At 33.3% G+C, this 25,552-nt stretch overlaps 1 protein-coding gene across 2 annotated transcripts in view; it reads right to left on the reverse strand.

Moving 5' to 3' along the window:
* LOC134529277 (adapter molecule Crk) overlaps positions 1 to 25,552 on the reverse strand; it is a 150,356-nt gene that overhangs the window by 81,933 nt on the left and 42,871 nt on the right. Inside the window, exon 6 of one of the 2 annotated variants that reach the window (XM_063363173.1) lies at positions 5,891 to 17,716. The exons of the other annotated variant lie outside the window; for it this stretch is intronic. Coding sequence (XP_063219243.1) covers positions 17,498 to 17,716 — 219 coding nt within the window. The 3' untranslated portion in view covers positions 5,891 to 17,497. Of the gene's footprint in view, positions 1 to 5,890; positions 17,717 to 25,552 lie in introns of those variants that run through there. 2 annotated transcript variants of the gene reach the window in all.

The raw sequence follows: 25,552 nt of genomic DNA on the forward strand, positions 1-25,552 counted from the left end.
ACAAAAACTGGTATAAATAAATGCCATGAACAGACTCTACAAAAAAAATTACAAACCATAACTTAAGTTCACTGTTGTTTCCAAAATTTTGATGAATCACTGAAAAAGCCAAAATGATAAAAAAAATCCCAAACTAAAAAGAAATAAAAATATAGCAAGCTATATCATATCTTTACTTGTTACTTTAATTGAGCCTGTTGTTTATTAAGAATACATGGAAAATATAAATTACAACAAACTTGTTTGCCAAGAAAACTGTCAAACTTCTATCAGATGTCTTAAAAAACTGGTTATTATTTAAATAGGCATGCTACGATTATCGTAGTTTAAAAGTAACATACTCTTTGGTATATTGCTAAATTGATTCAGACTAACTTCAAGTAGTAACACAAATCAGTGTTAACTAAAGCATGAAATTTAGCATCGATGAGAACCTACTCAAAAAAGACAGCCCGTAGCATATGCTTAAAACACCTGGCATGCAAGATCACACATACATACACTTACACAAAATGTTAACACCACTTATACCAGCTGTCTCATCTGAAGTTACATCACATAATATTCAAACCGCTGAAATTATGCTGCTTTTACCTGCATTTCGGTAATAAGGATTTCATTTAGTCTGGTAATATATTTTTTCTATGATATCAATCACTTTGATATTATACCAACTTCATCAGTTTATATGTACTACAGTTCACATTGTCTGCATCTTTAGCAGTGTGAACAGGAAAATTAGAACATTTTATTGTTTCAAACGTTGGGTATACCTTTGTGTCAGAGTCCTTAATAAAACGATGCAACAGGTGGTACAGTAATGAACCTTAAAGTCAGATCGTTTTTGGGACTCTGGGCCACGACTAAAGAAAAGCAAGTGGTTAAACTAACACCACTAATTACATGAACGAAATTTGTGACATTGTGACAAACACTAGCAGCTTTGACTCTCTTATTTGCTGCATGTCATTGACCAAGGCACTGTTCTGTGCACATCATTGCACACACAGCCTCACTCAGGCAAAATCAACATCTTTCAGTAGTAAGTACACTGTGCTATGTGACAAAACATGTTAGGTAACTAACTGCTCGTGTACACATCACCGATGGTGGTGATAGTGTCGCAAAAACAAGTAAATGTAACACCACTGAAAGTTCAAGTTTATAAACTTGGAAGCAATATTCTCTATCAATATTTAGCCCAGTAAGTTCAATTTAAAAAAAATGCAAATGTCACCAGTATCACTGTGATTAATGATGCTAAGTGAAAGCACATGTTAGATGTTTAGGTCACAAAGCTATAGGAACTATATAGTGGAAGCAATTTATGGCACTACACTAGCCTACGTTGCTCATTTTTCTTAAAAGTATGAAGCTTAGAAGCAAGAGAGCAATGAAAGTGACACTAGTACATGCAAAAATGTAGATACCCATATCACCCATTTTGTTGTGTCGTATGTTAACATTGGAACTAGTAGTTCGCCTATTATTTTTTTGGTGGAGAGTTCATAACAAACTTCAATACAGTTCCATACATGCATCAAGTTTCATAGATAATTAGTAGATTTTTGAAAATATAATTTGTTCAATGACCTTTAAGTTAAACTCCACAGTACTCTCTCTACACACACTAGAGCCAATAAGGATTGTTCGTTGGCTGCAATGGTTTGCACATGACTGTCTCTCTTTCATAACTCATTTGCAATTTGCTTAAAGCCCACCTATGCATGTCAGACAGCCTATGGTTCAATTGCAGATGCAGTAAAAACTTGCAGGAGTTCCAATTGGTTACAAAATGAATTCATGAAATTTTCCTGCTTCTAATGATAAGAGGAACTAAAAACTGTTAAGTAACTGAAAATGTAAAGTTATTTGATTTGTTAAGGGGCTTAAAATAATATTCACAATGCAAATAATTAAAAATTGTGTACCCTAAAGTAGTAAAATTGAGAGGTAGCTTCTTCCAAAAAACTTAAAACCAAAAACTATATCACTGTTTTATTATGCACCAGATAGGCAAAACTAAAAATTTTGATTCAATAACAGGATGTGGACACATTAGTGCCATGTTTCAGCAGTCTAGCATGAGCATGGCCAACCTGCGATCATTAATTTATTTAGTGCATGCTGCCCTCCTAAGAAAGAAAGCCTTAACTCCATTTTTTTTTTTTTTTTTTTTTTTTTTTTTTTTACATATTCTGAAGCTTTGGAACAGAATACACCTTTCTACGCTACAAAAACAGTTTCATAACGAATCTTTGCCGGTTTAAATCGCTAGTGAAAAAAGCCATAAGTCCAAAAGTTAGGGCAAAACTAAGGAAGAAGGCCTTATGTTGACTATTTGAAGTAAGAAAGCCTTAAGTGCACCAGTCTTTGTACTTAAGGCTTTCTTTCTTACGGTTTTCAATAATTGACAAAGGTGTACACGATGCCTTAGGTGCTTCTAAGTAAATTAAATGTGAGCCTCTTGTCATTTACACTTTAAATAAATATTCGCCACATCATATTTTTTTGGAAAACATGTAATTTTTACTTGTAGGGACTCTTTTAGCCTCTGTGCTGCCATCTCTGTTTGGGAGTAATTATTATAATATTTCTCCAGGACAGAGATGGCAGCACTGTGTGGAACACAAAATCTGCAGACAATATTATGTGCCACTGGGTTGGTACATATGAGTCTATGGAATGGCCATGTTGATTGTTACTTTCATTGTCAACATTAAGTACTGTTTATTGTCATGTTTGTGGTTTAATTATCCATCAGATATACCCAAAGTGCAACAATGTAAGTCAAAATAATTTAGATTCAGTGATATGAAATAATATAATTGAAGATGTCAAGTAATAATATTGTGAATAAAAGTGACACACATAAAACACTTTCAAGAGGAAGGTACATTTGTAGTTTGCTAGAGCGAAACAACACAAGTGATGACAGTGATTTTTTGTGTAGCCCTAATGCGCCATTTGTACATGTAGGTCTATATCGTAGTCAAGATCCTGAGAATGCAGACAATGATAATAATTATACTCTAACTGAATTATCGCCTATGAAAATCACTAATATTTCAAGCAAGTGTATTGAAGAAGAACATGATAGACATATGCAAGACAAATGTCGAGCAAGCATTTGAAGCTAATGAGAAAGGAAGACAAGGTTTGGACAGAGAAAGACTGTTGGACAATTTAGATAACAATGAAAAAGATTCTAAGAATTCAGTTAAAGAAAATGATGTAGTGGAACATGGAACTTGGAATTAAGACAGTTCGAAGAAGAAGTAGATGGGAACAATCAAAGTGACCAAGTACTTCAACTTACCAAGAAAGGCAAACAGCGTCAACGAAAGAAAAAACAACAGCTTTCAAAGGAAGAAAAACACGCAATAAGCATCAAGAATTATAGTGATAAGCATCCTTTACACCCTCCTTGCGATGCATGCCGTCTGAAGTGTACAGCACGTATTCCTGAATCAAGACGAGTTGCTATTAATGAGATATATACCAAGAAGAGCTGGATTGATCGAAGGCATTTTATCCTAATATCAACAACTAGGCAAGGTATTAAAAGAAGGCGGGGAAGTGAGTCTTCAACACGACGTAGGTTTTCATTCAAATATTACCTTACAGATGGAAATGGAGAGCAAGTTCAAGTGTGTAAGTCTTTCTTCTTAACAACGTTAGGCTACACGAAAAATAATGATACTGTTTTACACAATGTTTTGTGTGTGGAGAATGACCCCACCAACATTTCACCAGATGGGAGGGGAAAAGGCATACCTCCAACCAAGGTTGATAGAAAGGTCTTGAAGGATCACATTGAATCATACAACCCTTCCATCGCCCATTACCGTCGCTCCCATGCACCCAATAGGCAATATCTTCCAAGTGACATAAATGTAAATGAAATGTATAAGAACTTCGTAGCTTCTCACCCTGACATAAAGTGTTTGTATGATCTATATAGATCTGTTGTCAAAGAAATGAATATATCATTTGCTAAGCTTGGCAATGAAGAATGTGATGCATGTAAGGCATTTAATAACCATAATTCAGACCATAGCAAAGATAATGTGGTACTAGACTGTGAACAATGTACAGAATGGAAACACCACATTGACCAAAGTAATGCAGCCAGAACTTTGTACAGAAAACATGGAGATGAAGAACCATGTGGGAACAAAGTTTATTTTACAGCTGATTTACAAAAATTTAATTATGTTACCAAGAATGGAAGGTTTCAAGTCTGCGATGTTTACAAAGCGCATCATTGCATTCAATGAGAGTTTTGTTCCTGTTGGTGGCAAACAAAAATCTTTGAAACCTCTAGCTGTCATATGGCATGAAGGCATATCTGGCAGAAAGAAAGAGGACATAGTTAGTGCATTCAATGCTTTTTTCCTACACTGCAGAGACACACACCACATAGTTTAATGGCTGGACAACTGCTCTGGACAGAATAAGAATTGGTGCTTACTTACGTATCTTGTGCATATTGTCAATTCTGAGTATGTATCCACACACGTAATTGAGTTGTATTTCTTTGAGCCAGGCCATAGGTTTATGGCTGCTGATTCTTTCCACCACCAAGTAGAGCAATCCCTACACCGCCATGGTAAGGTGTATGACTTCAAGGATTTTCAAGACTCTGTTGCAAAGGCTAACTCTGGAAAAACTGAAGTTAAATGTATGAGGTACGACAACTTTGCTGACTGGCCATCCTGTGTTTCATTTCACAAACTTAAGAAGGATGAAAACCGTCCTCTTTTAAGTGACATAGTCTACATCAAGGCAGAAAAAGGAAACAACAATCTACAATATAAGTCATGTTATGATGAATTTTCCCCAACAAGAATCCTTGACTTCATGACAAAGAAAGGCCTGTCCACTGCTTTGAAACCTCCAACATTCAAAACATCTGCAAGAGGTGTCTGCCCAGAGAAAAAAACAAGATATACTGAAAAAACTTGTACCACTCATGCCAGAGAGTCGCAGACAATTTTGGAAAGACCTGCCTGTAAACAATGTTCCAGATCTGTGTATCTCTGACGATAAGTAATGAATGAGAAATGTACATAACACAATACCATAACTTTTGACTTTATATCACATTGCAATGACTATGCAGCATGCTGTAATCAAAAGTTTGTTTTCTGAAGTTTTTGCTAGAAATGATTGATAACAAAATCCAGTATTAGTTGTTAATATTGCATACATTTAAATTAATTTTTTTTATTTGTATTTTTAATGTAATTGTATTGCTGCTTACACATGTTCACAGTAAATTTAGATTTCTTTTTCGTTCTGATAGTGAGACAATAAGTTTTGTTGGAGATAAGGTTTTCTTCCTTAAAAGTACATATCTGTATAACCATTTTTTCTAGGTATGAACACCTTAACTCCATTTTTAATACATTCTGTATATAAAATATGTTTAAAAACCATATAATAATACTTTTACATACTAAGGATTACATATAAATGTAATAAATTGTGCAAATATTAATTAGTATAGTCTGGCCAAGAAACAATGTTCTTTTTGCTCTCCTGTAAAATTTGGTTTATTGGAGTTAAGGCTTTCTTGCTTAGGAGGGCAGCATAGTGAAACTCATTTATGTAAGACCAAACTTTCTCAGATTCTAACATTGTCATTATACGGTTTATCACAACCATTATCCTAAGAATTTATGTTGGAGGTATTTTAAAATGTGGTATTTACATATACAGTGTTTTGCATTGGACTTTAAAATTACAGTCAACTAAAAAAAGAATTGACAGACAACAACAAAACATTTTTACTTATCAATAGTTTACAAGGTACTTTTTCAATTAGATCAACCCATCAAAGTCCAGACTTTACTGAATAACTCTATCATCACTTGCCTGTGTATGAGGTATGAAAAAAAAAATTTGTTACGTGAAGAGAGCAGGTCTTTCACACATAAATTAGATTGCTAATGTATTTTCAGAACTTCCCTTCACTGATTAAGTTTTACGAAATCATCCATTCAGACCAAACCAAAATTTATAAAAAAATGTACATTATTAACCTGTGCCAAAGACAGAAATTAATCGTACAGTTACAACTCGAGAAGAAGAAAAGTATTACTCCATTTGATTAACATGACTGTACAAGCCAGATTAAGTTTTGTATGGAGAACACGGTGGCTTTTATTGACATAATTATAAATATTACAATAATTAAATGTAACTTTGGGATTGTATGCTCTATTTTTTAATAAGTAAAATAATTAGCAATGTGTTCACACAAATGTAGAACCATACCAGGCTTAAAACAAAACAAATTTTAATTAATCATGCTTTAATGTAGTAACATGTTAAAATTCACATTGTTGATATTTGTTTTCTACCCACTGCTTAAGTTAATGCTAAGTTGTATCGCGTATCGTTAATTTTAGTAATTTCAAAAATAACTGCAGTAAAATTAAAGAAAGTAAACCTTTCACACACAAATAAAATAAAATATGTGGACACACACTTAAGCTGGGTTTCTGATTGAGTTACTGGTAAATTATAACTTAAACATATGTGCCAACAAGCTCACAATTAAGTTATACTGCAAATTTCCAGCTTATGTTTAGGCTGCCATTAAATACAGCAAGTGAAAAAGGGTGAGAATGTTTCCATGTTTAAATGGAAGCAATTCTTTGTACATATTGTTTCCTTTTTGAAATACATTTTCATAAAGAATTGTTGCTGATTGAAAATAGATGTAGGATTTTTATTTATGTTGACAAGGGTTATGTATTTAAAATACCAATCAAATAAAAATTATTTACCTTTAAAATGCATCAATTGATCTCATAGACTATAATTTAAATTTGTACATGAATCAGAATCACAAATATTTAGCTTTAATATATAAATCCTATTAAAGGTTTAGTTCAAATGAAAATTTTCTATTCTGCACAAATTACTGAACATAAAGAAGCTGTTCAGTTAAAAATATGAATATTGAACTAATAAAACAATTTCTCAGACTCGAGAAAGGGCAATTATATATCAGAAATGTTTTAAAATAAGCCATTTCCAGATTTAGAACACAAAAATGAAAATTATGATTTAAGAACTATTAATATACAGTTCAATTAACTTTTAAGTATTATCTTGTCTTTTAACATGTTGCTAACTATTCCTTATTTCTTATTTTTTTCATACTACGTGAATATCATAATCCATTATACATGTATACATATAGTCATTACTTAAGAACACAAATTGTTACGGTTAATTAAGCACTCAATCGTAAATCCACCCTTCACATGTATGAGTTGCAATGTTTATTTTGTTCAAAAAGCCATAGAAATTGAATACAAATTTATGTGGTGCTTTCCAGAGTAATTCCACACAAATATTATATGCAAGGTCTAGCAATGTCTTCATATTCCAGAAGTGTACAAAGTACTAATGAAAATATAAGAATGTCAAGGTAGTGTAATAAAACAAAAGTACAGATACCCAACAGTAATTCAAGTGTATTGTTTAGGTACACCTAAGCAAAAAATAACAGCAATATTTCCAGATATTTTGATGTTTGTGAATTTAAGTATAAATATGGTACAGTGTAAAAGAGGCTAGGAATGTTAAGAATTCTCACAAGGCATGAGTGTTGCCATTTTTTTTTTTTTTTGATTTCTCAATGTATTTACATTTCCGTCATTACAGTGGAACATATGCGCTATAAAAATATTTGCATTCAAGTGAATACGATAAACTTTAAGGTGGCTATTTTGGGAACACAAACCCAACTTGTTTGGAAGGGTAGGATGTGTACAAAATGTCGCCTACAAAGTTAGGTGTTCTCACTAAGTGTAATTTTATTTTGCTTACTTATGTGACCAAACAAAATTTGCCTAGGCTAGAGAAAGAAAGAAAAAATCAAATAGGAAAAATTACAAGGCACTTAATGTTCACTATGTGTGTGTGCAACTTGTTATTGTCATTTTTATGTGGGTTCTCAGCTTCTCAATGACTGTAACTGTTTAGGCATCACAATTTTGCAGGAAATGGTGAAGGGATTGACTAAAAATTATGTGTGACTAAATTTGTGAGCACAGTCTATACAAGTTGTTTGCAGCCTACCTGGAGCCATCACCTTACTTTTATACTTATGCACTGCCAAACCCCTCAAATGGTTTTTAGAAACTTTCATCGTTTTAACCATATAACCACTTAACTCGTTTAGAGTTTAGACTTGGAAGGTCAGCAAATATGATTTCGTCCATTAAAATTTTTAAACTGATCACTAGTCATATTTTTTTTACATGTCAAAGGAATATAATCTATAAACACTTAAACCTTTGCTTTTATATAGTTGTCAAACAACACTACAAGTTCTTTATTAGCTATCTTAACATTTTAACAAGAAATAGTTGTGGGTGGTGAATTTTTATAGTTGGGGAAAAAAGCATCAATAATGGTTTTTCTCACCACGCGCCAAAATCCAAATAGCCATCCTTGCATGCAAAGGGTGAAGGTAGGGTTTTGTGTTACACAGTAAAGGCCCATCTACAATAGTCCGAACCTGTGCGTGATCCGTGTCCTTATCCGAATGTGAGTGACGTCACATTGTCTCACCGAAAACTGCCCTGTCCACAATTGCGATGTCCGATGTCCGAATGTATTGATTTCTAAAGTTGCTACCAGAGCGCAGTAAATGTGCCAAACAAAATGTTTTTGTTTATTGTTTTGATGCTTTGTAGCTTGAGATTGAACTTTTGAAAGTTGTGGGAGTTCAATTTTATATATTTATTCAGTAAGGCAAAGTGGCAAATGTAAATGCTGAAAAATGAACTCATATCACAGCAATCGAACAGCACTAATTTAGTCGTCTTGCTCTTCTTGAATTACAACACATTCCATTTCCTTCAATAACAAAAACAAACACCACATTTTCAAACGGGAACCGGAAATTCAAATATAGTGAGTGTTCTGTTCTTTTTCTGTGTCCGAAGTACACAGGTTGGGACAAAAAGTTCAAATTGACGAATGTCTTCGGACCAGGTAGGTTCGGACCTTCGCCCACTTGACGCATGACGTCAGAGGGTCACGTGGACCAATCAGCGACGAGTGTCCTTCGGACACAGTTTAGGACATTGCTATTGTAGACGGGCCTTTATGAACAGATGCTTAAGACAACAAAACCTTCAGGGTTATAGTTGGCTCCAAACTTTTTACGTAACAACTCAGTGTTAGTAAATGAGTCTTATGTCAATGGTTGGTATTAGACTCATAACTAGAGACAGGTGTTTTTCGCGATGCGCGAAATATTAACGAAATTAATATGCATAAACTTAAAAACGTGAAATTATCGATTACTTAGAGAAATAACAAAAAAAATTACGAAAAAACACACTGAAAATAGCTAAACGTCCATATTTTGATGACTCGATAACAGCAGTCGATTATAATCGATTGTTAACGTCTTTCGATAGTCTAGGAAGTCGTATTCGTATCACCCTATCATCTTGCCAGAGTCGCCACTCGCCACAGTTTGTTAAAATGGCGTGGATGTAATCAAACGTTTTTGCTCTGTTTATTTTTGTAAAACATTGATTTTAAAATGGTTGTGACAGCATTTGACAGGGCAGCGGAGTTTGCGAGCGAAGGATTCTATATCTTTGACAAAATGCAAAAAATTCTCGTGTGCAAGTACTGCAACGTTAGAATATAGTGGCAACGGAAAGACATGCATGAAACACATAAAAAACAGTGACTCGCATAACAAAAACAAGAATAGTTAACAACCCGGTGCAAAAAGGCAAGTTTCGCTGGAATCAGCCTTGTTGATGGCAAACAAAGCAAAATTTGACAAGAATGAGTTCATTATGTCAACAACTCGAGCTTTTATCACATGCCGATTGAAAAACTGGATGACCCGAAACTTCGTCAATAGATGCACAAGTACATTGCAGGTAGGTGCTAAAGTGTACGATATTTTAGCAGTTTTGTGCATTCTAGAGCAGATAAACCGAACGTTACGATAATAAATTTTGTTAGGCCTACCTACTCTTGAAATATTCATATAGCTGCGAGTGGTGTTTTTTACAGCACCTATTGGAAAAAGTTGATATAACCTAGCCACAGGTGAAAATAGATGTAACTTATTTGTTTTTAGGTTAGGACTTGAGCTTTTTTTTGTCAGTAAATTTTTTAAAACAGTTTCCAGTACTGTGCTTTGTAACATGTTTAGGCCTAGTAAATATATGCATCTTTTAAAACCTGAACAATGCAGACAAACTGTGTAGTTATACTCTTAAATGACATATTAAACACATTCACGTAGAACTTATATTTATAAACCTCAAATTGCAATTTTAAAATCAACGAAATTTTTGACAAAACTTCTGATAAAATAGCGAAAAATATACCAAAATCATCTCGTAAAAAGTAACGAAATTGTGCAAATTTTTTCACCGAAAACAACTGTCTCTACTCATAACCCTTGCTCCATTAGCAAAACGCACTGGATATCCCGACTACCAAGCAACCCACATGCCACCCACAAACGCAAACATACTCACATACACATCATCTCCTTTATTACTGCCTCTTCTTTAGCACTCTATATAGAAAATTTAAACTAACTTATTTTTCCTGAATAAATAAAACGTAAGAGGTGGGTTGAAATTCGAAACCCTAAGCAGAGCCTCTGATGTTCAAACCTACTTTCTGTACAAGCAACTACAGAAATATGTTTGAAATAACATGTACATTTAAGCAAAAAAAGAGACATTTGAGATTATGTTAGCTATAAATTTAAGGGTTGTTAGAGTACTTTAGAAGTTACGACTCAATCAGGGGCATGTGCATAGGATGTGAATTGGGGGAATATATCTCTCCCAAAATCATAATAAATCTATAATTCCTACCAACAAATGAAAAAAGAATTTGAAAGCATATGGTGGGAAATGTAGTTCTATCTTGCCCCCTTCTAAATGAAATTTTGAGTATGCTCCTGGAATCAATATCTCTAAAAATTTTCATTGAAGTTGGATGTATGTTTATGCACTAGTCTGCACTCTGTGCACTTTACACACTGAGTTCAGTGTTCATTCCACAGTACTGCTACTCCCATTTACACCAATTAAATGATAGACAAAAGTGTAGTGACACAACAAAACAACAAAAAAAAAAATGTAACCATCAACGAGTGGTCAATTTTCTCCTCTGCATATCTATAGGGGGTAAAAAAATTTTCAGACTGTGATTTGTTTAGTCTTGTTGTGACTTGTTGAGAAAGAACACAAATTAGGGCTGAATCTAGTTCTGAAATTAATTTCTATCAATATTTCAAAGATTACAAAATACTGAATTTTTTTGAGGGTTGTAGTATTAGCTAGGACTTGAAAATTTGGTAGCTCAAGTTCGGCTCAGCTTAAAAAAAATGGTAGTAAGATAGAGCTATGAGTTATTTTCCCAAAGCTCAACTTAGTTTCCTGGCGTATTAAAAATTGAATTGACACATCTCCAATAAAAAATTGATTTTGGATTCAAAGTAAATAAAAAAACTTTAATTTTTTAATATAAATTTTAAAAATCAAATCATAGATCTATATTTATAAATCCACAATATCAAAACTAGCAATTCTGATACCACTTTCACTCTTCCCCTGTAAAATACTGATACTACAGACACACTAAACAATAAAAAGTTTTCTGAGAACAATAAGAAAGAAGTTGTAGTTATATGACATAAATATATATTCCCCTTGAGCTGCAAATTATTAATTTTATAACTGCTATTGGTTACCAGTGGAATTAAAATTTATAAAATTATTATGTTATTATTTTTTTATACTTTAGACTCCAAGCATTAAATTATGCCATAAACAATAATGAGTCAGCCATGTTGTGTACAGCACTTGAAAACTATAACAAATTTTACCCAATACATAAACATGTTTATAAAATGTAAAAATTAATTTTGAGGTTATCAATATCATTATAAATGTAAGTTCATAAAAATAAGGAAGTTTCTATAGTGAATTTATACATCATTACTGTACATATATATATTTTTTTTAGCTAATGGCACTTCATTTAATGATTTAATTAGGATGTGATAATATTTAGATCATGAAATTATTTTAACACTATGTATTATTTTACAGAATGCAACACAATTATATTGAACTGCATGCAAAAAGACATGATTATTAAGAAATTTATTAGTTTAAGTTAGTAAAAATAAATAAATTAGTATATACATAATTTATATAATAATGCCAGTGACAGTGCTTGCTATTACTAGACATCTTTACACTGTCTTATCCGAAAAATTGTCACACTAAGATCATTGAAATATGGAAATATAAACCTGTTCACAGAACATACAAAATATTTGTAAGTTTGATAGCTTTATAGAACAATTGCATTCAACAGAAAATTGTATCTATATAAACTTGAGCAACGTGTATCTAGTTAATCTATAATTTCTCGACTCGCCAAAAATACTCAGCACTTAAACAGATACATCTACATTGAAAACATTGCTTCAACCTAAAAGTTAAATACATTTACTGTTTGAATGTAGTATTCAGGAAATAATTTTTAACCAAAAACATATATAAAATGAATAAAGATATAATCTAAAACACTAACTGTGCATACCAAATGTCAAACCTGAATTCTATGAAACCAATTTGTTTGAATAAAAATCACATGCATCTGTTTAACTCATATTACAACTAAGAATGAGCAATCTGAAAATTAAATTAAATACTTCAGTACTTACTTAGTCATTTTAGTTCATGTAAAAATAAGAACTATACTTGTTATCAAAGGCATGTTTTTATTTTTTTTTAACTTGGGCTCTTTTCACCAGTTATATAATGTTAACAGTTTGCTTGTCTATGTCATAACTGCTTTGGCGGTATTTCATGCTGCCTCTTTTAAAGAAAAAGGAATAAAAACTGGACAATTCAATAAGTAACTTCTACTCTAAAGCACATAAAAATTAACGTATTTCATTTTACAGCATTAAACATTTGTATATGGAACTACTACTTCTCTGATAGATGCAAACTTGACTTAACATATTCTATGCCATAATTCAAGTTGAATAGTACAGTAAAACCCTTTGTTCACAACTCTAAGGGGAACCGGCTCACTATCTTGCAATTTTAAATATATTTATACTGCTTGCAATGAAGCATTAATGCAAGATTTTTTGATTTAACATGGCATAGGACAGAGCTTTGCTTATTTGTTGAAGTTAATACTTGTAAACTGGTGTGATTATCATGACTGTTGTAGAAGCTCGCGTGAAATAATAAGTTATTTTCTCACTGCAACTAGAGTCTGTAAACATGTGGTTGCAACAAGGTACAGAATGTATGGGAGATTGCTCTATGACTTGATATGCCAAAAATTTAAATAAATATTTTAAAATTAGAATTATAGTAAAAAGATGGAAAATTCCAAGGTGATAAGGCCTAACCCCCCTTCAGTTTAAACTAAATTCTACTCCAGTTATCTGGAGTCCCAAAGAGTGCTATAACAGAACCTAACTCACCCCCCCCCCTTTTTTTTTTACTTTCCTGCCTTTTGCCACATGAAAATTTTTTTAATTGACTATTTATTTCTTGATACCTACTAGGGTCCATAAAAGAATGTCCCAGTTACAAATTTTAATAGTATCAACTGTAAGCATTGTAGAGAGTTGGTTCAAGGTCAAAATTAAAGAGCAACTCAAGCAGTATTAGATAAGCGCATGCACGAGAACTGCTTTGTTGTTTTCTCGCTTGAAGCCCCACCCATGCAAAATGGTGACTCTTGAGCGTGAAGCATTTTGTGGTCTGCAATTTGCTAAGAGTGAATCCGTAATTTCAGTTCAACGTGCATTTTGTTTGAAGTCCATACCGATTACAGTTGCTACATGCTTTAAGCCAGATGATTGTTCATAATAGTCGAGAAAACAGAGCTCTTTTACGCCGGCCTCCATGTTAACCTGACATAAAGCCATGCAATTTATTTCCATTGGGGCTATATAAAAGATTGTGTCTACATTCTGCCGCTACCTAATGATTTCGCTGAGTTGAGACTCTGGACTTGTTGACCAAAGAGTGCAAAGAATGGGACTTTAGGTTGGATGTGTGCCGTATAACTAAATGTGAACATATTGACCATTTGTAACAAAAAACTAGGTTAGTTTACCTTCAATTTGATATATGATTTGTTGTAAATAGTTCAAATTAAACTGTTATAATATACCATTGAAACTGAGACATTCTTTTATGGACATCTTGTATTTCGGGGCAACAGGAAACAACTACAGGTTTTTTTCAGTTGGGTCACTGGGCCATTAAAAGTGTTTTATGTGTACTGTACTTAACATGTTTTTTTTGCCTTTATCCTCATGAAAGTGACTTCAATAAATAAACCAAAACTATACTGTTATTGCAAAAAAAAAAATATATATATGTATATATATATATATATATATATATATATATATATATATATATATATATATATATATATATATATATAAATGTAATGTTGACAAGCTTTGACAATGACCAAGGTTAAATTTTTGAAATGCAGTGGTAAAATCTGAGGGGAGTAAATTTAATTCATTATTCTATGCAATTACTTTACTGTTTAACCCCAATATTCCATTTTCAACTTATTCTAAACAAATACAAAACATGCAGAAATAATAAAATACAGCTATTAATATAATAAAATGCTTATTTACATTCAAAAACCTGATTTAACTTGAATGATCAGGGACAAAACTAACACCGGCATTATTGACTAATAGCACAATGCAAGGAGGGGAGAGTGGAAGGGGGTGAAAAGGAACCGTAGTAAAATTATTAAATACAAATAACTGTCAGCACACTGAAAGACTAAATACTAATAACGTATGTAAAACAGAGCATAAAGCAGGCGTGAAAGTTGTCAGTTTTCATGCCTCCTCCATCAAGATAGGAGATATAAAGATTTTGTAAAATCTTATTTCAGTCACATCTCTAGTAAATATATTTCAGTTTCATTTCTAACATTTATGACAGTGTAGTATTACTGTATACTAACTTATTAAAAGGCATTACCTGCCTGGTGGATAGTTTCTACAATAACGTGATGAAAATATGGAAACTTATGTAGGTCTGGTGATAAACATTTGGCTAAGTGTGCATTTGGAATAAGGAAGCAAGATAATCTATTACATGGTTTTTTTTTTCTGGTGGATTAAACACCTAACCCAACCTCACACCCCTAGCATTGTAAAAGCTGTCAGGATGTTTACCTTCACAGCTCAGATTATCTTTTCTCAAGCTTCTACTGTTTTGTTTCAAAAATAAAACTTATAAATGTTGAATGAAATAAAATATGTAAGAGGATTGATTCTCACAGAATGAAATAAGTTGGAGTTTTCTTAAATATATATATTATCTTAACTATGTGCATCCGACAAAACTTCTTGGTATACATTATTTTTAAACGCACCTCTGATATAATGGCTTTTATATGTCCTGTTTCCATTTTGATAACCTACAGAATAAACTTTACATTTTTGCAACATACAAAAGTAAAATGAGGGAATGAATTTCAGCCAAAAACTGCTTGCTTTGGGGCTCCTGTAAAAACAAAATCGTACCTCAGTCTCCCACCCAACAAGAGACACAGCTACCAATGGCTCTCTCTCCAAACTAGATGCAACCTCCAAAGGAGATAGAGCACAACTTTATCATAAAGAGCTTCTGCTGTAATTAAATGTCAACCTTGTGTCTAATTAACCTTGCTGGGAAAAAAAAAATTCCAATGGTTTTGCAGTATATGACATAAAAAGCAAAAAGAATTTGTGCAAATCTGAGATTACAGTTGAATTACTAAGTTCAATTATTTCAGGATTTAATTTAGCTAAGTGCACATATAGCCATTCAAGATTTACTTGTTTCAAGTCTTAGTATAGAATCATAAGAGTCAAAATGCATCTGACAAAATTAAAATGTCAACTGTTGTCACAACCATTTCTCAAGTGCATAAGAAAGACCGAACTAACCCATACCACACAAACACAAGATTACACGTGACTCATTTAAAATGTACAGATGAATTACTTGTGATTTTTATGCACACAAAAAAACACCAAAACCTAAAAAGCATTTCTCAAACATTTTATACTTCACTAAACAAATTTTTACACACAATGAAAAACATTAGCCTCACTGCAAATACAAGCTGAGCTTAGGTGTTTTGACATTTGACTTTAGCACGGAAATCATTCACAAATACATGTATATACATTTGACTTTACTACGGAAATCATTCACAAATACATGTCTGTACTTCTTCTGTAGCTTACAAACTGCCTAATCATTACAATAACTGCATTACACCTACTGTTCTAGCTTACAAGACTACAACCACTACTACACTAAAGATTACACAATGCCAGTCACTACTGTTATAATAAATGATGTGTTGTCAACATTCTTTGTTTTGCTAGCATGTTACCAGATCAAAATGAATACATGCCACTAATCTACATTACTTGCATTGCAGTAATTTCTCTTCACCCTGCAGCCAGAGAATGGAAGATCCTAGTTTCAAAAATGCTTAACTGTTTACAGCATTTAGTATTTATTTATAAACTTAAATATTTGGAATATATATGCTTCGATTTTCTTTCAGAAAAATAAAACTGAATTTGATTTAAATCATTGATTTCACTATACGGTCAAATTACAATTTATTATCTATGAAAATACTGCATGAAAAAGATTAAAAATTATTCATTAGACAAACATAATCACACTCAAGTAGCAAGCAGTGTGTGACAAAAACAAAGCAATCAAAATATGATAAACATTTGCACCTTTTCATTTGAAAAATACATTTGATATACTAAAAAAGATAAAACCATTTTTATGTTGCATAAAAAGTGAACGGTAATACAGTTCTATGCAAATATAAGTTTTAATTGCAAAAATGCTTACCTACAAATAAAAATGATCTGTATTTATTAATGAAAAAATGATATCTTGTCAGTGTTCAATTTATCATGACTATGTTTGCAAATAAATATATAAATTAATATATATTTATCTGCAATACAACTTTTAGCCTTCAGTCTTATATTATAACAAATTTTACTAAGCAGCAAGCACAGATCTCCTACACAATAGTTCTTATTGTCCCCCGATGCCGCACAGAATTTAAGCAATGATTTAGTCATTCATAACCTTAGTTCAGTTTTATCTTAATACAGAGTTTGTGCAGATATATGTAGGGACACAATTATGTTGATCCAAATTTAACACCACCATCAGACAACCAGAAATTGTTCAGAAATTGTTTTCAACATCTCCTTATTAAGCACACTAAATTTATGAATATAAATTTTCTTGAAAACCAATGTCATAAATGTAAGTTCATGTCATTCTCGATAAATAACAGGTGTCAAAACAATTATTTCATTTAGTAGTTTCCCAGGAAGTGTAACTGCTGACAAGGGTGTTGACTAATTTTAGCTAGCATCATTACCTGTGTTATTCTCAGCATCCACAAACTCAACATGTGTGAATGGAAAATGACCCACTTTACCATTCAACTCACCCTCCCACTGACCATTAATATTCATTTTGGTAACTTTGATGATGTCTCCCACCTCAAGTTTCAACGCCGTTTTGTCGTAGGCGTTTGGCACTCGAGCTTGCTTCACTCGTGCGTAAGCAGGCAGTTTACGCTAAAAACAGAAAATTTTACAAAACACTTCACTAAACCAGTTATTTAATGAAGTAAATTGGGGTCCTAGGTGGCAGTAATCACTCATTTATCACACTCATGTTGCTAGGGTCGTGGGCATCTCTGGCATGACTCACCTTTATGAGCACTGAGTCAGTTCCCAAATAGTTCGTAGCCCACTACAATCTCGGAAGTTCCATCACTTAAAGCTTCTCTCAATAACCATGTGACATACAACCATATCAAATCAAAACCGAGTTAACTAAAATACTATCCAAGAGTGCATTAACCATGTAACAAAAAAAAAAAGTGTGGCCACCAAGCATGTTAGAAGCGATACTTCACACTTTAATAATTCACTTGAGGATGAAACTAATCAATAAAGTAGACAATGGAGTTTTACACTGGAGTTCCACAATCACAACAAAAATGGCAATGGAAAACCTGCAGTGTGTCTTGCAGTTGTCCGACTCTTTAATATATTCATAATACCCTCTAACCCTCTCTGCCATCAAGCACCCACTTCTGATCATTGCACTTTTAGTTATGCTCTGATAAGTCGTCACCTTGACATACTCTACAGGCAGTAAAGAAGTTTCACTTCAAAACCATGAAACTGCATAGTTATGTATGTACTATGGTTATGCATAAAATGTTAAAAGGCAGCAGGTCTTTTACAATTACAGCATATGGGGAACTACTTAGTACCACTTTGTGCAAATAAACTATGTTGGTCCAGCCTTCTTGTCATATTAGCATAAAGCCTTACAGCACATTCCACAGAAGATAAGTATATGACAAACCAAATTCAGTATCCATATAAGATAGGTAACAAGATACACAAACACAAAGTACTCCCCAGCAAAAATTTAGTGCCAGCTGGTCCATGAGAAAAACTATTACCAGTACATTAAAATCTGATATATTAACTAAGCAGCCATGCTTGTCAATATTAGCAACACAGTTTATTTATATGTATTTTAACTCTATCCTCTTTGGATATACATAAAATATTTAAAGAAGTGAGTAATTTTTGAAAACATTTAAATGTTTCAGATAAGTAGCTTACAGTCAACGAGTCAACACTGTTTCAAGAAATCTTCATATAGTTTTGTTTGAGTAAACAATCCTTATACACATATACACAGACCTAAGTGCTACCATATGCATCTTTTTGCAAAGTACTTAGAAGTTAAATTTTATTTTCAATTTGGTACATTCCTGAAAAAAAAGCTGCATTTGGTCTTGCAGCTATATGAATGCAATATGCTACAAAACGTTTTCATGATCCCATTTAGCTTTCCCTGCCAAGTTGCTTGTATAGGATTGATATACAAACACTAGCAGTGCCCGCGACTTTGTCCGCGTGGACTTTGTTGGGGGGTATTGTGACTTTCTGAGATAATATGGTAGATGCACAGTTTTCGGTTATTCTCAAAACACTCATAACCAATGGTATATTAAAGTAATTCTGCGTAAACTATATTTTTAGTTTTGTCTTCCGGCAGAAGTAGAAATTGATTTTCTCCCGAACCAGATCTAGACAGAGCAACATATAGTTGCCCGTGCGAAAAACACTCTTGGCGTAAATCTATTCCTACGTACTTAAATGTTTGTTCCTGGGCCTTATTAATTGTTACCGCAAACGATACCTTCACCGGAAATTGAATTCGCTTAAAGTGAAAAGGCAAATCTGTTGGTATCATAGGTATGCGAGGTATCAGCACTGTTTTCCCTACTGCTGGACCAGTCAATACTGTAGCACCAATCACGTTATCGTGAAGGAATTTTACTTGGAGTCTGGTTCCGTTGCATAAATTTGGTGGTTTAAGATTCCTTAGCAGCACAATTGGACAGCCAGTTTTTAATTTGAGTGAATGTGAGGGAAGGCCACTCGGATTTAAAGAATTTAAAAATTCTTGTGGATAATGTACCGCATCTTCTTGATCCATTACTTTATCAATGGACCTGTAGTTCACACTATTTCCTGTAAGTTTACCCAGTATCATGTTATTGATGTCATCAACGCAACTGTTTCTAGCTGCCAATATTGCCCTTTGACACATCCACTGGTAGTCTTTGTTTTCTATATGGACTATATCTGGGTACACTTTAGAGATTAGGTCCTCAATGCTAGTCATACATGCGCGTGCAATACTTAAAACTTATTTGGCTACAACACTAATACATTTTAAATATTGCTATATCTTTTGAATGAAACGTCCGAATTGAATAATTCAAAAAGTTTTAGAAAGGTATTGAATTCGTCTTGAATATGCAGTAATTTATTTTGATAAGGATTAATACCAAGGTACACAATAAAGAGTTTTTGAAGCGACGGCATTTTAATTATTTAAAAAAATAAAAGAAAACACTAATTGTGAGATAACTACAATAGTTAGACATATGGTTACGCAATATTTTTTGAAGACAATTATATGTTCTGCAAAGTGGTAGTACATTGTTTTGTTCTATAATCAATAGGTTTCGCAGCGCACGCTGTGTAAGGATTTTTTCGGGTCATTTTTTTACACTTTGGGTTACCTTATTGGACTTTTAGTAAGAATCCCTAATGTTATTGATAATATAATATAGCCTATAGCCTTCCTCGATAAATGTACTATCCAACACAGAAAGAATTTTTCAAATCGGACCAGTGGTTCCTGAGATTAGCGCGTTCAAACAAACAAACAAACAAACAAACAAACTCTTCAGCTTTATAATATTAGTATAGATTATCTGTACATCTAGCTTCTAAGCCAATTATATTTATAAAATACTAAATATTCTAATTCCTTAAACAGCTAGACATTTAGGTCTGGTTTTGTCACCTTCAGCTAAATCTTAAAGCTGAGCAGCCTACCAAACAAAAAAGGAAATGTAAGGCCACACCAACACTTGTCTTTTTACCTTTGTTCGATGTCCAAGCTTGGCATCTTCAGGATTCTGACTGTGTTTATGTGGTGATAAAAGTTACAAAAAACTGGTGACTTGTGACTCCCCACAATTTGAATAACTTGGTTCAAATATATTAATTCTGGATTATGTACTGCATTTCAATTAAAACGAAAGCAAATAAAATAACATTTTTCTTTTAATAGACAAAATAGTTGTATAACATATTTATCTTGCAATTTCATACAACATCCTATTTTTTTTACTAGAAAAAATTTAAAAGCTATTTAGTACACCAGCCCTTAAATGATTGGTACCAACTTAGACCATGTTTCCTCTGAATCCAGGCCAACCCTGGCAAAATAAATGTACACGCAGTATCCACAACTTTTGTGATAGCCATTTTACACAAAAACTATTTTTTGATTTTGAATTTTTTATTTAAGTAGCATAGATTTCTAGCGATTCTTTAAATCACTTTAACAGTTGAATAGTTGTCTTGGTTGAGTTGAATTCTTTAATAAGGTGAGCGAGGCTGATACTTAATCTACAAAAACAAAGATTTAGTAAGCAAATTTGTAATATAAACATTGAGGGCGAGAGGCTGAATCATAGATTGGGGTGGGGGTAGCAGGGAATAAAATATTTTGTGCGGGGTGGAAAAGGCTGGCTGTCATACTGCCAGATCCTTCCTGGAAGGTCACCCACTCCCTCACGACTGTGAGCAAGGGAGACAGACACATGTTTGTGACAACTTTCAAGGCCCTGCCACATTTGCGCAGTCATGTTTGTTTGGTCTGTCTGATACATTTTCTGTAGTAACTTGCCACAATCATTGTCTTATGTATCTGGTTAAAATAATAATACATAGTTACAGGGTAGATATTATAGATGTTTATTAAGAACTTTATACTAAACAGAGATTAATATGAATGTGTATTAAACTAAATTTATTTATTTTTAAAAATTCAACTAATAGATTAATATATACTTGGGCCAAACCTGTTATTTTATGCCACACAAATTTATAATTTAATTTACATTTTTGGGTACACGAATCCCTCACTATCGCATATTCAGATTGCACGAATTAATTTATGGCAATGTTAATTTTACTGCCCCCATCTTGCATAGCACATCTGTAAGTTTCAGTTAGTACGAAATCGCCACAGGCAAAAAAAAAAAATTATCAGGCATGATGCCACGACGTCTGCTTCAACTCCTTAAACAACAGATGTTCCCTGACATACAGTTAGCTATACGAGGGGGGAATAAATGCACGCGCAGGTCTGATTACACTTTCAGTTCTTGAACAAACAGCAGCTATGGCAAGTTCAGACGTGGCCACGGTCTAAGAAGGGGAGGTCTGGACACAAGCGTATTTTCTTGACCCCCTTATTGACTGATATAGTTCATGAAACTGCCGTTGGCGCCACAAGACACTGGTCCGGTTTTAACATTGTGCTTTATGAACTTTTTACAATATCACAATGGTAATAGTCTACAATGGAGTTTTTTTTAAAACATAACAAAAAAATTTAAAATAGTCACATTCAAAGCTACTACTCATCCATTCGAAATCAGATTTTTTTTTTACCATCATTAATAATGACCCCCACCCCCCTGTTTCAATACCCTTCGTATCTGGTTGTTTTTTGCCAATTAAATTTAAAAAAAATTACTAAAAAAAACCAAAACCAGCAGGCAGGAAGCATGATCAACTAACCTAAGGAGGAAAGGTGAATAAAATATTTTTTTGAGTTACTAAACATCATTTTAAAGGCTTGTACTAAGAGAGGCGAATACTATAAAATAAACTTAATTCAAATTTCAATGTTACATTATTGTTACATTTGTCTCAAGAGTCTCTACATTACTTTAAACAAATACCAAAACAATTTTCAAGTTTCAAACTATATTCAATTTTTTTTTTAATTTGTAAAAAGAGTCCCTATCCTAGACAATTACCTTGCATGTACATTTATGAACACTACTGTAGGCTTATGTACAATTCAATAAATAACTTAGGCCTAATTTACAATAATTAATTGCATTAATTGGCCTTTATTGGAAGTTAAATGTTGTAATATAATGGGCCTACCTAGCTTATTTGCTATAAAGTAGTGGACATCATCTGGACACATTTACCTGAGCTATTATTTTGCCCGATTGATCTTTGTGAGTAATTTCCGAACAATGTCTTATTCGTGAAAATGTTTTTAGCACAAATAATGCGACGGTTTTAAAACGAAGTCCTTTCTCAGAATTGCCTTCTGCCACAAAAGTCTACGTTCCTCTTACTTTGGTGCAGCAAACATACTGCATTTTTCTTTGCAGCTACCATAGTTTACTTTACAAAAGGGCGCAACATACTGGTTAGGCATTTTGTTTATGAATGATGTTATAAACTCATTTTAAAGAATGAAAAAACACATTGTAAGAATTATCATAACCAACAAGTCAGCATATTACTTTACCGAAAATGTATTCATAATTAACAGAACATGTCTTTATAACTGTAAAAAACAATCCTATTATAGTTAAATAGCATACGAAGAGTCAACATCTATAAATCTCATTTTAATAACAAATAATTTTAAAATAATTATGACTTCTTCATATCTCCACAATTATAAGTCTGGACTGAAGCATAGGTGGCGCTTGACGGAGATTCATTGAACTAATGCAGTCACTAAGGGGGTCAAAAAGAAAGCATTAACAGATAGGCCACTGCCCAGACCTCCCCTTCTAAGACCATGGTCGTGGCTATTGAGTGTAAAAGACCAAATATTTTTACGTCTGCACGTATGACGCCATGCTGTAACATTAATGCCCGGCCACAGACCGGGCCGTGATGAACTTCAGTCTAGCCAGTGGCAGGGAACTCGCACGTAAACAACACAAAGCAATGTCTGCCCAATTGTTGCCGGTAACTGTACATGCACAAGCACCTGCAGTTGGAATCAGTAAGTTGGAATCCAAGTGAGAGCATAATGCATCGTGTTCAAGTATTTGACACAAAACTATAAGTATTGCGGCATGCAGAATGTCAAGAAGGCCACACTTATGTTGATAGCACTTTAGTTTTAAGCAAGTCAACTGTGCGCACAATCAAATGAAATATAGGACTCTATAAAACGTTTATATACGTCTGATGCTGTTGGTTGTACTAGCGGGAATAATATATTTGACATTAGATACAGGAACAGAAATGTACCGGCGATTCACATGGAAAAGGTTGTTAAATGAATCGTGCAATAAAAGAAATTCACGGGGCTGATAGGATTGATATGAACCAAGCAGTGATACAAGAATAAGCATTTTAATTTTTAAAAAATAAAAATGTAAATATCCGGCCAATAATACTGGATTCACTGTCAGTGAAGGATGGTTTGGAAAGTTTGTGGAAAGGTACGCAACGTGTGTGGAAGGTCATGCCCGGGCGGGCAAGTCAGCCAGCCGACTGACAATAACTATCTCCATTATGCGGTGTCATATTTGTTATACAAAGTATTCAATGGTAGGCTTATAAAGAAAAATCTTGTCACATATTTATCATTGAGTGTTATTCCACACATTTATATTATGTGAACAATATTTCCCTACACATTTTGGAACACATTAAGTAAATTATCCTTGCTATTTATGGAGACTAATGCTTCAGAATACGTGATTTCAGATAACACGAACATTTTTAGGGATGCATTAGTCATGTGAAATGAGGGGTTGGTGTACTTCGTTTTCCATTTTAAAGTGAATTAACAGAAAATAAACATAGCAAAATGGTGCCCAAAACTAAATGGTAAAATTCTACAATTAGAATGATCATTGGGAAATAATTACTTTTACACAACTTACTGTTTGTACTCATGTTTCTCATTGGCAAAAATTGTTCATGATGATAGATGCAGATGGTATTGTCTGATCTTGGAAGTTCAAGTTCACCAGCTCTGGTTAGCTCAACATGACTGTAGCATAAACACCTGACATCATAAGTCACCTGAACCAATCAAATGCAATATCCGTATCTTCACCATCAGCTCCGACACATCAGACAGACGCGACTGCGCAAACGTGGCAGACCCTTCACTTTTTCCTTGTGATTAGACACCTTCTGTTGAGAGGTTTTGGGTCCGACTATCAAATAAGCATGGTTGCATGTAGCTTTTTGAAAGATATTTCTTAAGGTCACATGTCTTCTCTAAAATAGTACATTGGCCTAGAATTGGTGGCATTAATATGCCAAAAAATTACAATTGTAAAACTGATAACCTCTCTCCCTGAAGAAAAGTTAAATTACTTTTTCAAAAGATTAAAAGGCATGCATGCCTGGATGGATTTTTGGGTTGAATGTACATATGCTTTGTGTTTGAGCTGCATAACATCAAAAATAAGCTACGTACAGAAATTATCATTATTATTATTTTTTTTTTTTTTTTTAACTCTTTGAATTCTGATGGAATTACAGATGGTTTAATGTCCCAAGGTTACGTGCAGAGATGCTTTGTCCTGGACAAACACACTCAAGTAGTAAGTATTTGCATGTAAAAAAAAAAATGCTTTTACCTTTAACTTCCAAATAATTGGTGGTAAAGGTTAGGAAACTTTTCAAGAGGTCGAATTCCTGAGTTAAAGGAATATCTGTTTTGAGTTGTGATTTATAAAATGTTCACTAAATAACAATTTTAGATTATCTTCATTGTTTTACAATTAAGTTTATTGTATGTATTATATTTTTTGTGCAGTGCATCAATTCTGTTCGCCAGATCGGAATCAAAAGTAATCTTGGAGTTTCTTTTTCATATTCTGTTTAACTACCCAAAAAGTATGACACAGAACACGAACAAGAATTATTTTACATGTCACTGTGGTGTAAGAGTTTCCAAACTATACGCCTGGCTTAACTAAAGAAACTTTTTGCTAAAACGAGTTTACTGTTTTA

Source organism: Bacillus rossius, chromosome 2 (assembly GCF_032445375.1).
Source record: "Bacillus rossius redtenbacheri isolate Brsri chromosome 2, Brsri_v3, whole genome shotgun sequence".
NCBI classification, from domain to species: Eukaryota; Metazoa; Arthropoda; class Insecta; order Phasmatodea; family Bacillidae; genus Bacillus; species Bacillus rossius.